Source organism: Myodes glareolus, chromosome 9, assembly GCF_982192425.1.
Source record: "Myodes glareolus chromosome 9, mMyoGla1.1, whole genome shotgun sequence".
Taxonomy (NCBI): domain Eukaryota; kingdom Metazoa; phylum Chordata; class Mammalia; order Rodentia; family Cricetidae; genus Myodes; species Myodes glareolus.
The window spans coordinates 38,328,822-38,344,183 of NC_142034.1; the positions used below are offsets into that span (position 1 = coordinate 38,328,822).

Sequence of the window (15,362 nt, forward strand, 5' to 3'; positions counted from 1 at the left end):
ACCTGACTTTCCTCAATGATGAACTGTGATCAGAACATATAAGTCAAATAAACCCTTTTCTCCCTAAGTAGCTTTGGCCATGGCGTTTCCCACAGAAACAAAAAGTAAATGAGAACATTCTAGAACTCCAAAAACTTTTAGCACATTTCTGCTATGTTTGTCAATGTGAGCATTCCTACATCTGTTTTCAGGGTCCCAAAGCAGAGATGCAGGCTTTTCTCTCTATCTAGAAACTCTGTACTTGAACTTGTTTTCCCAAGTCGTTAGTATTGGGGCCATTATAGAAACATGGGGCACTCTTAGATAGTCAGAGGCAACTTTTGTAATAGAAATCTGAATGACAGGATGGAGAGATGGCTCAGAGGTTAAAAGCATTGACTGCTCTTCCAGAGGTCCCGAGTTCAATTCCTGACAACCACATGATGGCTTATAGCCATCTATGATTAAATCTGGTACCCTCTTCTGGTGTGCAAGCATACATGCAGACAGAACACTCTATACATAATAAACAAAACTTAAAAAAACTCACATTCACACAGACAGACAGACAGACAGACAGACAGGCAGGCAGACACACACACACACACACACACACACACACACACACACACAGAAATCTGAATGACAATCCCACCGTGTAGTAGCTCCAAGCCAATACTCAGGATGAGGCTGGTTATAGGTCACTAAGATTTGCTAACAGAGTCAGGAATAATTAGTATGGTTTTCCACAAATCTGAGGAGCATCAAAGGAAAACCAAAACAGCTGGGACCAGATTTACCAACATTTTATCAATATATAGAAGATGAACTTGACAATTAAGGAGATCTGGCCACTACAATATTCTCTGAGAACTCATTCATACTGTCAATGCAAAGCTTACTTAGACAAGATGCTAAACAGCCTCTTCACAAAAAAGATTTCATTTGGAGCTATGGAAACATAGGGACTTTCTATTGCAAAAATAGGTAGTGAGGGACTTTAAAAATGTTAATTGATGGAATAATGCTTTGAGTGATTAGGGCTATTGTATCAACAAATCCTTGGGGACCTTTGGAAACAGATGACTGACACATATACTATCGTATCATGACCAAACATGGTGCCTCTCCTATTAATGGTGTTCCCAAGTGTGTTAATGGTCTTTAGATAACATCTACTGGAACACCAATATGTGAATGTACTACTACAGTAAAAAAAGACATCTAACTTCTCTCTATATATCTCTCAAAGAATCTTTGTGTTAAGAGAGCCAGAAAGTTTAAAGAATACTGTGTTTATATTTCTTTTTCAGGGTCTGGATAAAAAACTGTGGTCAGTACAGACCTGGAATGTACTTTAGAGAAACTACAACAGCACCAGTAGTTTCCTATATTAGTTCATCTAATCCCCACAAAAGCTGTGGTACTTAAGTATTATAATTGGCTCCTATTTAAAAATTAGTAAAACTGAAATACATGCTAGGGGGTGAGGAAATTGCTCAAGGTAATAATCTGTATGTGATAGAAACAAAAATTAAACCTGAGGAGCTTGGCTTGAGAGTCTTATGTTGCTAGTCTATGTAACCTCTTTCTGTCAAAGAGATAACGCCAACTCTTCCACAGTGATAGCTAAGAAATATCTCCTTCCCTTCTTGAATCTCCCTAACTCTCTCCAATTGTATATGACAGCATCATGGGTAAGCATGAATTGTACAGTATAAGTCCCTGTTCCCACAAACAAGTCTCCTTCATATAAACCCTACTACTGTGTTCAAGAGTTAGATGTGACAACACACATTTCATGCTGCATAGTGCGACATTTTTGGACCAAATCTCAAAAGCAAGATTAGGGTTAAAGAGACGGCTCAGTGGATAAGAGCACATACTGCTCTTCCAGAGAACCTGAGTTCAATTCCCGGTGTCTACATCAGGCAGCTCATACCTCCCTGTGACTCCAGCTATGGGGGAACCCAATGCCTCTGGTCAGAACAAGCACCTACAATTACGTGTACACTCTCACTACACACAAACACATAATTAAAAAATAAAATGAATAATAAAAATAAAAAATAAAAACACATAATAAAAATAAAAATGAATCTTAAAAAATAGCAAGATTAGCAAACTTATCCCTTAGAGGACTTAGAGCTCACAATCATGTGTACTTTTTTTCTTGATAGATACAGTGGAAAGAGGGGCCAAACTTTACCAAAGGGAAAGAGATTATGGAATTTCTTTTCTTCCTAAAAGAGAAAGAGAAGCTTTAAAAAAAATGTTTGCCACAAGGAAGTCACATATAACCTTTGGAGTAATCTATCCCACACACATCACAGCCATTAGTAGAGTCCTTACCTCCACAGGCAACTGCTGTTCAGAGCACACCCATAAACCACAAATTCTGATTGCTGTCCAATGACAGGATTTCATCAAGTCTGGGGCTGAGAGATAGCAGGCTCTGGCCTATATCAGGGCTCCCTTACAACAGAGGTTCCTCTAGCCTGGATGCTACGGGGCACCAAGTTAAACATGAGAAATAGAAACTGAGAGGTGCTTGAGGAAGGGAAATATTTATGTTACCGCTAATGTCCAAAAGGCATCCTGGCTTAGGAGTTTATAACTGCAATCATCTCGGCTCCCCAAGGGTTTATGCTGCCAACTTGAAACTTCAAGTACACAACTGCTACTTCTGTCATACCAGCATGAGTCCCTTAGACCAGGTAGTCAGTCAGACCCATCAGGTTGGCCCCATCATCCTAGCCACCTGCAGCCTAGAGTTTCTGAAGTTCTGCCTACTATAACCTTGAGAGAGACAAAGAAACAAATCCTATGAACCTCTTATGCCATCACTCTCAACACTCTCTTGAGGACACTAAGCAGAGACCTGAGCCCTTTTTGATGAAACTTAAGTTCTAACTCATCCAATCTTCCACTTGTTTCAGTTTTGTCTGGGCCAGGATACCACTAGTTAAATCCCCAAACAACAAGAAACTGGAAAGAAGCTCTTGATTTTTGAGTTCTAAATATCATTTGGGTTACCCCCAATCACCAGCTCACTGCCTTTGGTTTAAGTGTCAAATCTATATCACAGCACTCAAATCCAGAAACCCTCTCTCTCCTTGACTTGGCAATATTCTGAATGCTTTACAATTAACTGCAGGTAAGAAAACAAGGCAGGTGTGGAAGGAACATAAATACTCTGAAAAGAATAAAAGTACAAATGTGGAAGATACCTTATAGTTTCGAAACAAAATATATAGCATTAGAGAACAGTGCTGGAGAATAAAATGTACAGAAAACTCAACAAAAAAGGAAGAAGGAGAAGAAATACAGCAGCAATACTTTTATTTATTATGCAGGTTACTATAGAAGGAAAAGAGGGAAGAAGAAATCTCTTAAGACTATTTGGAAGTGAAAGGTAGGAAGGTGTACACTAAAAACAGGTCAGCATCATCACACATGCAGAAATGGAATGCAGCCATAAAAGCCAAATGCACACAGGCAATGTAATAAGTTGAAAATTGTATGTGCTGAAGCTTCTTATCTTTTAAATGCACAAACAGTTTACACGTTGCTACATTACATGAGGCAGATATGTGGCATGCCAACACTTCTTCTCCCAATCTCCCATGATAAGTTAAATCAGTGATGGGGCTTGAGAGGGTGGGAAGAGTTGGGAAAAAATCCAGGAGAAAGTTTTTAAAAAATCTCTGTCTCAGCAAAAGTTTTCATTAAAATTTTAGACAAATGATCCCTGTGTCCTTCTCTCTTGCTGCCTGGGGCTCCATGCTATTTCTATGCAAATAACAACCTCGTGGTTTATATCTTATTATTTCCACCGGAGCAGCAGCGACATGACCTGAGACGTGTAAGAGGTGGGATGGGGGGAGGGATGGAAAGGAGAGAGAGACAGAGAGAGGGAGAGAGAGATGGAGTGGGTGTTCACTCAAGTGTGAAAAAATATTGTCAGGAGTAAGCGTCAAGAACAAAAAAAATTGCAGGGATAACGTGTTTATTTCAGTCCCCCCCATTCCCACCCCACCCCCACCCTTGCAAACCAGCACCTTTTAAAATTCATTGGGCATCAGGCGATCATGCACAATCCATCTGCTTTCACTTTATCATTTGCATTTCATGCCTCCTGGCTTTTGATGTGCTGATACTTTGATGCAGTCAGGAGATTCACATTATCATTATTTCAATTTTCAAAGGGGTCAACGGGATCAGCACTTGCACACACAAAATCTTTTTTCCCCTATAACCTCTGTACACCCCTTTCTTATTCTTCACCTTACTGTTTAACATAAAGGATAAAGACTCCAAAAGGTGAGTATCAGATGTTTACAGGCTGATACTGTATATATAAGCATGCATGTACCACCTACATTTCCACTCTGTACACAGGTACACAAATACAGTGAGCAAATGGTCAAGGTTTAAAATGAAGCCACACAGTACTTCAAGCACACAAAGACTTTCTCACACATGGACACGCTGAGAGAAGCACATTCAGAAAAAAAGAGTGGAATCTACAAGCAAGACATAGAAACAAAGAGAATCAACTCACATGAAAGACATACACTAAGGGTGACTAGCACAACTCTGGAGTAAGTGAGATAGAAAGAAATGTGCACAGAGAACAGTGAACAGAGACTAGAAAGAGTAAGGATGTTAGAAGACAGTATTTGGGAGTGAGTCTGAGGCAGCAGTTTGAGACAGGGAGCTCTCTGATAGCTTTCCTTTTCATTCTGAGAAGCAAGGGGGCCAAGAGGACATTCCTAAGGAACATGCATGAAATTGGATGTTTTTATAGCAGCAAGACTTTGTATTTATGAAGTGCAGACATGAAGACAGAAAAGCAGGTGGAGCAGGATTAGGTAACCTCTACAAAAAACACTCCCGTCAACTAAAATGATCACATTCTTCTGGGAACAAGCTACAACAGAGCCTCCTCTCAGTAACCAGGCCTTTCTCTAACAAGCAGCCCTATAGGCTAGGGAAGACAAGAATACTGAATTTGATCAAAACAGATTTTAAGAAAGAAACCTCTAGTGTTTTCTTCTTGGCACAAATGAAATTAACTAACAAGATACATGCAAGTCCCTCAAAACAGATTGCTGTTACAACAATCTGTGTGTGTAACATACTGGAGTGTGTGTGTAAGTGTGCGCACACACACACTAATGTAACCATATACACTTCAGAAATACAATCTCTGTCCACATAAGAAAACATCACAGAAATATAGGGGCATGTGTCATTTTAAAATTCTATCCTCATACAAAATGGTGTCTAAAACTCTCTTCAATGTTCATCAAAATCTCATTCTTAGATAATATCTAAAGAGCAACTTTAAAAAATTAAGATTCTCAGCAATTTTTCTCAGTGCAATAATCTTCAATGGTGGCAGTTCTTTACTTTCATGCTTTGCCTTTCCTTAGAAAGAAAAGCAAATCCAAAGGACACAGTTCATAGGAAGGCAGAGAACAAGCTTCCACATCAAACAATTCCCATAATTTCTGATATTCCCTCAAGCTAATTACACAATGAAATTATCTACCATTTTTTTTAAGTATGAATGATAGGATTTCCACCTAGTCCCTATTCTTTCATTAAAAACCAAGCCTTAAGAAAAAAAATTAAAAAGCTCTTCTACTATACAAGTGTTCTTTTTCAGAGATTTCTCAAAATAGTAAAATTGTACATCCTTAACACCCCGATCAGTATTTAATCTATACTGCAAAGCCAAGGGGCATAAACACAGTTTCCAGTACAACTTGGCATGTTTATAACTCTACAAAAGCAGTTACCAAGCCACATAAGGTAGATCCATGAAAACCTACACTTTGTGTCAAGTACTTGTATGTTTTCTTTAGCTTCACAAAATTAAGGTGCATAATAACACCCCTCTTCTGCAGACAAGAAAGATGTAGAGCCAAAGGTTATATACCGGTACAACGTAATCTCAAACTATTCCATACAAATTCCACACATATATTTCCTGCTGGAGAGAAAATAAAGTCCAGATGCTTACAGTGTATGTGAGAGACAGAGAGACTGAGGAAGGAGGAGGTTTCACTGTCTTGTTAGTTTCACTCTTTAAGCAGTAACCTCACCATCTTTTATCCCTTTTAGAAGAGCCTTACAAGTGTATATGGATCACTATACTCTGAAGGTACACATTTTGGTTTTCCTTTCCTCAGCAATTCATCTATGTACCCCCAATCATTTTACCACTCATTATTTACTGAGCACTTCCACTATGCAAGTGTTCTTTTTCAGAGGTGTATTTATAAATTTCTCAGAACATTAAAACTGCACATCCCCAATACTTTGGCCAGTGTTAAATTCATACTGTAGAGTAAAAAAAAAAAAAGTCAGTACACACTTAGGACATGACAGCTTCCTATGCGAGACCATATCTCTTCACATATCAAAGGCTGGGACAAAACAGAAGCACTCAATTCTTAGTCTTTCTAGACAGAGACTAGAATATGACCTCTTCAGAACAGAGGTTATATAGTTTTTTCTCTAATATACATATAATATATATCATTAATATTATATATCATGCACATATAATACATACTTACATGATTATATTATATTATATACATATATAATACACACACACACTCTCTCAAGACTGGGAATCATGTCTGGCACACAAATAGGTACTCAAAATATCTAATTGAATAAAATGGATGAATGAATGAATGAATGAATGAATGGGTAAGCAAGTCAATGAGTAAACACTAGAGGAGGAGCCATACTAGAGGCTGCCCTCTAGTCAGGACCTTGAATTAAAAAGTTACTCTTCTTAATCATTAAACAATTTCATATACTTGTCCCAAACCCTGGCAACTTACTTTGTTGAGGGCACCAGCTCCTGTCAGAATTAAGTGAGAATTCTCAACCTGGATTGTTCTTTGTCCCAGTCGGACAAGGTAAGCCCCAATACCAATGGCCCGGCATGTAACCTTTAAGAAAAGAATAAATTGTGTTATGTCATTTATTTATGTCTTCTCCCAAGCTTTAAAAACAAAGGTACAGATTAAATGTACAAAATTCACATGATCAAAAACCATTGTTTTTTATGAAGTCTAATAACAATATAAAATTCCACCCAAATTCCAGGTCATATAGGGACAAAATCCATTAAATAATTTAAGTATTAGATGTTCTAGGAGTCATGGTCCATTTATTTGTCTGTTTTACAGATGCCTGTGATCCCCATAACATGCACAAGTAAGTTAAGTACTAAGAAGAAATTCAAACTGTTAAAAACCTGGTAGAATATTTAGAGAAATAAGAATGAAACTAAATGCTGAAATAAGCCTAGGTTTGTTTGGGAAACCCAGTAACTTATATCATCCTATGTTGCTGTTTCTTGTGTATGATTATGATAAATCTGTAGATGTATCATTTTCAGGAAATAATGCCATTTAGGACTGAATAGCAGTGAGAAAGGATAGAAATAAACCCAGCCACACACCCAGCTATTCAATAAATTTCATACCTTGTGGAAAAAATGGGGGATGTAGCTTAATAGTAGAGAGCACTTGCCTAGTTTATGTGAGGCCCTAGGTTCAATTCCTAGCACTGAAAGGAAACATCATTCTAGGAATATTTACCAGGCTGATGGTGATGATCTCATCATAAGCCAATGAGGACTCTCCAGCAATCATTCCAGAACCCCGAAGGTTCTCTGCTCCAAGTCCTTCTTCTTTCCCAATAATATCTGTTATCTTATACCTATGAGATACAACCATGACAAATCACAAAGGTTAAATACAGTAATGGTAACTCATAAACAGAACAACAATCATTATAAGACTAATACAAGTGCTTTAATTCTATTTATGTTCTTCCTGTCTAAGCTTCTCCATCTTAGTTTGGATACTACTTACTTGAGAGTGATAGTCTGTGTCAGAAACAACAAAATCTGGAATTTAGCAGCTATGTTAAAGTTCATTGGTACAAACGGTGGTATGGCTCTGGGGATAATTTCTGTAAGATGGGGATTATAATATCTAAGATATGGGAGACATGACAGTTAAAGCAACAAGACGGCATGACACATCTCAGATTTTAAAAGTTCTTTCTTACATACTTGGAAACATTTTAAAAAACCAGGGCCACTGGGTGGCCGTGGCACATCCTTTAATCCCAGCACTCGTGAGGCAGAGGCAAGTAGATCTCTGTGAGTTCAAGACCAGCCTGGTCTACAAGAGTTAGTTCCAGGACAGGCTCCAAAGCTACAGAGAAAACCTTGTCTCGAAAAACAAAAGGAAGGAAGGAAAGAAGGAAGGAAGGAAGGAAGGAAGCAAGCAAGCAAGCAGGGCCAATATATGCCATAAACACTAAATAATCTTTGACAATTTTAAATAGGAATAAAAAGTACAAATAAAGAGAAAGTGGGAATTCTCATCCCTCTCCTTTACAAAGATTATAATAAAGAGAAAGCCCAAAATGATGTGTCCCCCCTGCAGATAGCAAATATACTGGCAAGGGGTCCTGGTGATGGTTCTTTGAAGGGACTGTTGTGATGTATGCACAAGTGAAATGCTGACAAGGTGCCGAGAAAGCAGACAGTGGGTCTAGTGGGAGCCACTCATCTGTCTTCCCAGCAGGGGTTAGGAGGGATAGCTGACAATGGTAAATGGGAGATGGGGAACAGAGTTAATAAAAGGAAGGATCCACAGCACTACACATACACATGCACGAATATACATGCACACACATACATGGAAAGTACAAGGCTGGAGGCACAGATAGGCCTTAATGATTTATTGTTCCTGGCACAGGGCAGAAATTATGTTTTATTTTAACTTTCATAAGCTGAAATAATAAAATTACGACTCCATAATGGCTCTTAAACTCCCCATCCTTGTATTTTTCTGCTCTTTTCTGTCGATCCCTCCACTGATTCCATTTCTTTGTCTTAGCTGTAGTCTGTGACTGTATCTCTGCTTCTCAGATTGCTCTAAGCTTTCTATTTTTAGCCTCTCCCAATACCAAGTTATTCCCAGTTTTTTTTCTTCCCTATATATCTAGACTTCATATTCTAGAGTTATGCCATAAATAAAGCTAATCTTCCTTTAGAAAGAGACATGAAGAAGCTGGCAAAACTCCATTCACTATAACCAAGGCATCCCAAGGCACCACAGTGAACCCCTAGGGACACTGGAGTATATTTTTAGAAAAGTACTATGACATGTGATATCTGTTAGACCCTGTGTGAATGATTAGCTTTAGGAAGCTCACAGATTACCATAAGATAGAATATTGTCAAAAGAAATGCAGCACTATCTTTACAAAGCCAGGTGTTCACAGTTTCTGTGAAACAAATGTAAGTTTTCACAAAAACCAAGGAAGTACAAGAAGTGAGGGTGGTTATATGCAAGGTGACTTCAAGGTCTGAATAGTCTGCAAACACAGTTAACATACTATTAGTAAGTTACTGTAATTATTTAAGAATTAGTTAGGTACTAGTCTAAGACGTTGGTAGAGGTATGAGGAACAGGAATTCAAGACCATCCTTAGCTGCGTAGTGGCGCCAAGGCTAGCCTGAGGTACAAAGAACTCTGTTTCAACACTCCCCAAGTTCCTATCCAGAAAAACAAAAATGAGATTTCCCCCCAATTCACATGCATTACTTTATTCAAGTGATCATTAACATCATAGGATAGAAACATATTACGATGCTGTTTGCATTTAACTACTTAATTTAAAAAATTAGTTCTCTGTTTAGTTCAGAAGTGCTCTAAAAATATTTTATGATACTGAAGGTGCCATGAGCCTGGCAGTGTTCAGATTTACACATTTCATTGTTTCTCAAATGAGTAAATAATATAAATATTACCTAAAAGCCTCAGTCAATATCAGGGCACTCCAGCTAATAAATAGTAAAGCTAAGGCACAAATCTTAACATGTCTAGATTGTACAAGAGAGTTATTCAAAGATGGAGGAGCACAAAAGTAAGGATATATTCTCCTTCCTTTGAGACTCATGGCCAAATTCATCTGAAATATAAATACCCACCTGGACTCGCCTTCATCCTCCACGTGTTCACAGTGGACAGAATTCAGAGCACTGACTCTTTTATAATCCTGGGGTGTCAGATATAAATACTTGTATCCCTATGAAGCACAAACAGTTTTTAACTCATTGTCTGTCATTTTCACATAACCAAATCAGTCAAAAATATAATGAAGCTTGTTCCAAAATGATCAAAAAAAAGCTTGCTTTAAAATGATAAATCATTTGAGTTATTGTCTAACAGAATACTAGCATAGGCAGTTTGGAAAATGAAGTTCCTATATTTTAGTTACTGACTGCCCATGAAACAAGATACCCTATAGTTACAATTTCAGGTAAGTTCCATTCATTTCACTCTTCAATAGGGTTAAAGGGTCATTTCCAGGTCTTTAGTGACACTTCTATTAGATATATCAACATGGGATTCAGAAACTGTGAATTACCGCTCTTCACTCAAATTCATATCATTGTCAGAATAGAGAGGGGTAAAGAATGAATGAAAGAATCACAAATCTGAGATATTAACATTGAAACCAGAAGTCTAAGCAGTACAAATAGTCTGAGAACAAAATTCATACTTTTGCATTTTTCAATAAATAAATTCTATTTATGTTCAAAAACTGTATTAATACTTAGTGGTTTATACATGCATACACATACAAACTTATAGTTAAGGCAGAGAACCATGTTATACATGTTTAACATGCTATATGTATTTATAAATTAGCATTTTTGTACACTGAGATGTGGCACAACCATCATGACTAATTCTGAGTTCTTCTATTACCCAAAAGAAACCCAAACTTGCTAGTAATTACTACTGATTTCCATAAACTTTAAAGGTGAAATTTAATGAACTATACATTTACTAAAATCCATTGACTTTGTTATAAACTTTCATTTTTGAGGCACTGTTTGACTATGCTTCCCAAGCTGGCCTTAGTATCTAGAGGACTTAGATCACAGATTTCAGCAGCCATACCTGGATTTAGTTATTATAATCTGATGACTTTTGATAAATATGTATACTTATGTAAGCACCACCACAATCAAAATAATGAAAATTTTTATTATACTTTGAATATATGAAAAGTAGATAGGAAAAGAAACCAAGAAAAAGGAGCCATGAAGATATAGAGGAAACTAAGAGAAGAAGCATTTTAAAAGATAAAGCCGAACAATGGTGTCAAATGCTGCCTGATCACCAAACAAACACTAAAATAAGGACTGAGAATTCAATGTCAAATTTAAAACACACAATTTTTGGTGACCTTGACAAAAGTAACTCGATTATAATGGTTCAGGTGCGAGCTTCACAGAAGGGGGCTCAAGAAAATGAGAAGAGAGCCCGGAGATAGTAAGAACAGACAACTCTTTGAAGAAGTTTTGCTCTAAAGGAAAGAAGGATAGGAGTGAGTTACTGGAGGGAAGTGTGTCTGTATGTCAAGGGCAGTTCCAGGAGAGAGGGAAAAGGTGATGATGAGCCAGAATTGAAAAGATCAAGGGTATAAATGGAGGGATGATTTTAGGAAGGGGTGGGGATTGTGCAATTAAAGTTCAGGAGTAAGGTAGAGAGGAGTGAAGGCAGACACAGGACGTGCTCATCTGTACAGCAAGCCAGAGTTTTTTGGCTTGCTTTTGTTGTCTTGTAGTACTGGGGACAAACCTGGCATGGAAGCACCTTGGGAAGCAAGGACTAATACTGAGCAGGAAAGAAGGTAAGGGAAGAGGGTGGGAGGTCCTGAGGAAAGAGGAGATGTGAAACCATCATCCAAGAGTTTAAAAGGCTCAGATTTAAAAAGTAGGACCAGTCAGAGAACATTTTTCTTCATCTATGTTCAGTTGCACAAGTGCACATGTGGAGGAAGCAGACAAAGTCAGTTTTAAAAAAAGTTTTACTTCTAAAAGGATAGAGTAAACAGAATGAACAGAAACACAAAAAGGTGACAATTATAATGTTATGATGAACCTTGGAATTTAAAGAAGTTGAATGAGCCAGGTACAGGCCTTAATCCCAGCAGAGGCAGGTAGACCTCTGTAAAGTCAAGGACAAGTGCATCCCAGACAAGCTAAAGCTACATAAAGAAACCTGTCTCAAAACAAAATAACAACAACAACAAAACAATAAAAACTGACCAAACAAGTTGAATGAAAGAGTGGGAAATGGAAAGAATAAAAAACTAGTAGAATCACAGTATTTGTAGGCTTAAAGGACTGTTAGATTTTGAGTACTATAGAAAAACCGGGCACATGGAACACGTGATTTTGTGTGTGTGTGTGTGAGTCCTATTCTTGCTCCACTGTTAGCTGCTACATAGGTGTGTGGGATTGCTTCTGCTCTGGTGAATTCAGAAGCTCTGAGGACAATAGGATGGAAGGTTAGCAAAGAGAGATGCTTCAAATATATTCTAGAGAATCTGAGCAAGGATGGGACCATTAGAGGAGAGAATCTTCCCCAGTTATGGGAAGGATTATCTATGTGAGTATGGCAATTTCCAAAAATTAATGCAGGACTAAGCAGCATTGAAGAAAGTAACAATATACTTAGAATTAAAAGATGCAAAGTAGAAGAGGCGGCTCAGGGGTTAAAAGTGCTTACTGCAAGCTGGGAGGTTGTGGTACATGCCTTTTTTAAAAATAAATTTATTTATTTATTTATTTATTTATTTATTTATTTATTTATTATGCGCTATTCTGTCTGTGTATATGCCGAAGGCCAGAAGAGGGCACCAGACGACATTACAGATGGTTGTGAGCCACCATATGGTTGCTGGGAATTGAACTCAGGACCTTTGGAAGAGCATAACCACTGAGCCATCTCTCCAGCCCCGGCACATGCCTTTAATCCCAGAATTTGGGAGCAGAGACAGGTAGACTCTGTGAGTTTGAGGCCAGCCTGGTCTATAAAGTGAGTTCCAGGACAGCCAGGGCTGTTTCATAGAAAAATCCTGTCTCAAAACAAACAAACAAACAAGCAAACACAAAGCCAAAACAACAACAGAAAAACTGCTTACTGCTACTGCTCTTGCAGAGCCCAGGTTCAATTCCTAGTATCTATACAGCAGCTCTCAAGTGGCTGTGACTCCACTTCCAGAGGCTCCAACATCCTCTTTTGTTGTCTACAGGCACACGCACACACATGGTATACATACATATATACCAGATGCATACATATATACCAGATGCACACACATTTTATTTGTACAAAATAAATAAATTTGGGGACTGGAGAAGACCAGATTTCAATCCCCAAATCTATGTTGGGTCAACGCACAACAGCCTGTAACTACAGCTCCAACTCCAGGGGATCTGATACCCTCTTCTGGCCTTCAATGGTACCTGCATAGATGCATAATCTCCCCACATATACACAATAAAAAAATTAATTAAATCATGCTTTTTTTAAAGATGTAAAGAAAAAGAGGGGGGCTGGAGAGATGGCTCAGTGGCTAAGAGCATTGCCTGCTCTTCCAAAGGTCCTGAGTTCAATTCCCAGCAGCTGCATGGTGGGTTCACAACCATCTGTAAAGAGATCTGATGCCCTCTTCTGGCCTGCAGGCATACATGCAGACAGAATACTGAGAATATTGTATACATAATAAATAAATAAATCTTTAAAAGAAAAAGAGGCTATGATCAAAGGGTAGGGAATAAGAAGTAGTGTGATAACATGAGACTATAAGTAGGATTCCTCCCACTCCCCAGGGAAAAGGCAAAAGGGTCTGAAAGTGGCAATGAATTAAAATATAGTGTTCCCCCACCAGGTAAATAGCACAAGGGAAGGAGAAAACAGCTACTACTTAGGAATTAAACAAGGAATTAGTGTCTCTAGAGTCAGTTTCCAAGTAGAAAAACAGGTTTGTGAAAGAACTGATGATGTAAGAGACTTTGTTGATGACTGGTAACTGCTCCTAAGTCCCAGAAATCACAGTGGAATATTTTAAAGATAGATTATTTTGTGTTTACCATGTGCCATACTAAATGCATTGTTATTAGTTCATCTAAGGTTCAGCCACAAAAACAGTCACCTGTAGAAAAGCTGAAGAAAAAAAAAAACAGATAAACACACTGAAAACCTGCCTCTAACATGCAGTCTTTAGTTTGGATGCTGTCTGTTTCTCAATGTGAAGACTGAATTCAGAGCCTTGAGCATTCAAAGCAAGTGCACTATCACTGGGTTACACTCCAGCTCTTAAGGTAGATAGTTTTCTTGTTTTGCTTTAAATTACATTTATTTTGTGTATTATGTGAAGGGGAATGGGTGTGCATGTAGCGATCAGAGAATTTATGATAAATGGCTCTTTCCTTCTACCAAGTGATCCTAGGGATTGGACTCAGGTCTTCAGGGCTGGCAGCATCCACCTTACTTTCAGCCACCTTACTGGGCCCTAAGGAATTTTCTTAAGTAATTTTGTAAATGCTGCCTTTTAAACTTAAATCTCTTCCTTTCTTCCTCTTACATACACGAACATATCCCCATGCATAAACATACAGAGTCATTAAGTGCTATCTCCTTGTAGGATTTACCTTGTAGGGATCCTCTGGATCTACCCAGGCCACATGGAACATATGACGAATTTCTTCTGCCAGTCCAATTCTAGCTCCACTGTTGGCTGCCACATAGATGCGTGGGATACCTTCTGCCCTGGCAAGTTCAGAAGCTCTGAGAAACAGCAAATCCTCTTGAGGCCCAAAGGACCCAATCCGATATGTAATGTCATTGCCAATGACGATGATATCTCGGCCATCTGGATATTCAGGGCTTTTTAGGCTCATTTTCCAAGCTACCATGCCAATCTACAAAGACAGAAACAAATGAATAGAGCTTCATACATGCATTTATTTTTCAAGTTCTTCAAGGATAAGACACTAGATTTAGACACATCCTTCAGAAGATAGGCATTGTGGAAGAACAAAATCACTTCTTGGAAAGCAGAAAAATATTCTAGGACACAGTTTCACATTATTACAGTATATCCCAAAGTTGTCTCAATTCTTCAGTGCAATTACTTAAAGAAAATGAAAAAACTCCACATCTAAATGCACTCAAGATTACATGTTGAAGAATGTTATGGCAGTGGAGGTAAGTCTAGAATGTCCATTTTACCAAACTGTACATTAAGACACTATATTCAGCTTTTTAGTGAGATTTGTTTCAAGAAATATTTAGCACAGAAGGGATAGAAAGAACGTCACTTGTCATGGACTGTCCAACTTGTGTGATCTGAGGCCCTTGTACTCTCCACTCTATAAAATATAGAGATTCTTCACTGGCTTGGTCCAGGTATTTTCCATTTCTGCAAGGATTTTCTATCGCTCAGCACTGTATCTTTGAAAGCAACTC

At 38.2% G+C, this 15,362-nt stretch overlaps 1 protein-coding gene across 4 annotated transcripts in view; it reads right to left on the reverse strand.

The window, feature by feature from the left end:
- The window catches only part of Acaca (acetyl-CoA carboxylase alpha), a 261,557-nt gene that overhangs the window by 50,139 nt on the left and 196,056 nt on the right, over positions 1-15,362 (reverse strand). For all 4 annotated transcript variants that reach the window (XM_048446706.3, XM_048446705.3, XM_085695587.2 and 1 more), the window contains 4 exons: positions 14,546-14,815; positions 10,022-10,119; positions 7,611-7,731; positions 6,846-6,956 (listed from right to left, as the gene is read on the reverse strand). In XM_048446706.3, the coding sequence (XP_048302663.2) occupies positions 6,846-6,956; positions 7,611-7,731; positions 10,022-10,119; positions 14,546-14,815 (600 nt within the window). The remainder of the gene's footprint in view (positions 1-6,845; positions 6,957-7,610; positions 7,732-10,021; positions 10,120-14,545; positions 14,816-15,362) is intronic.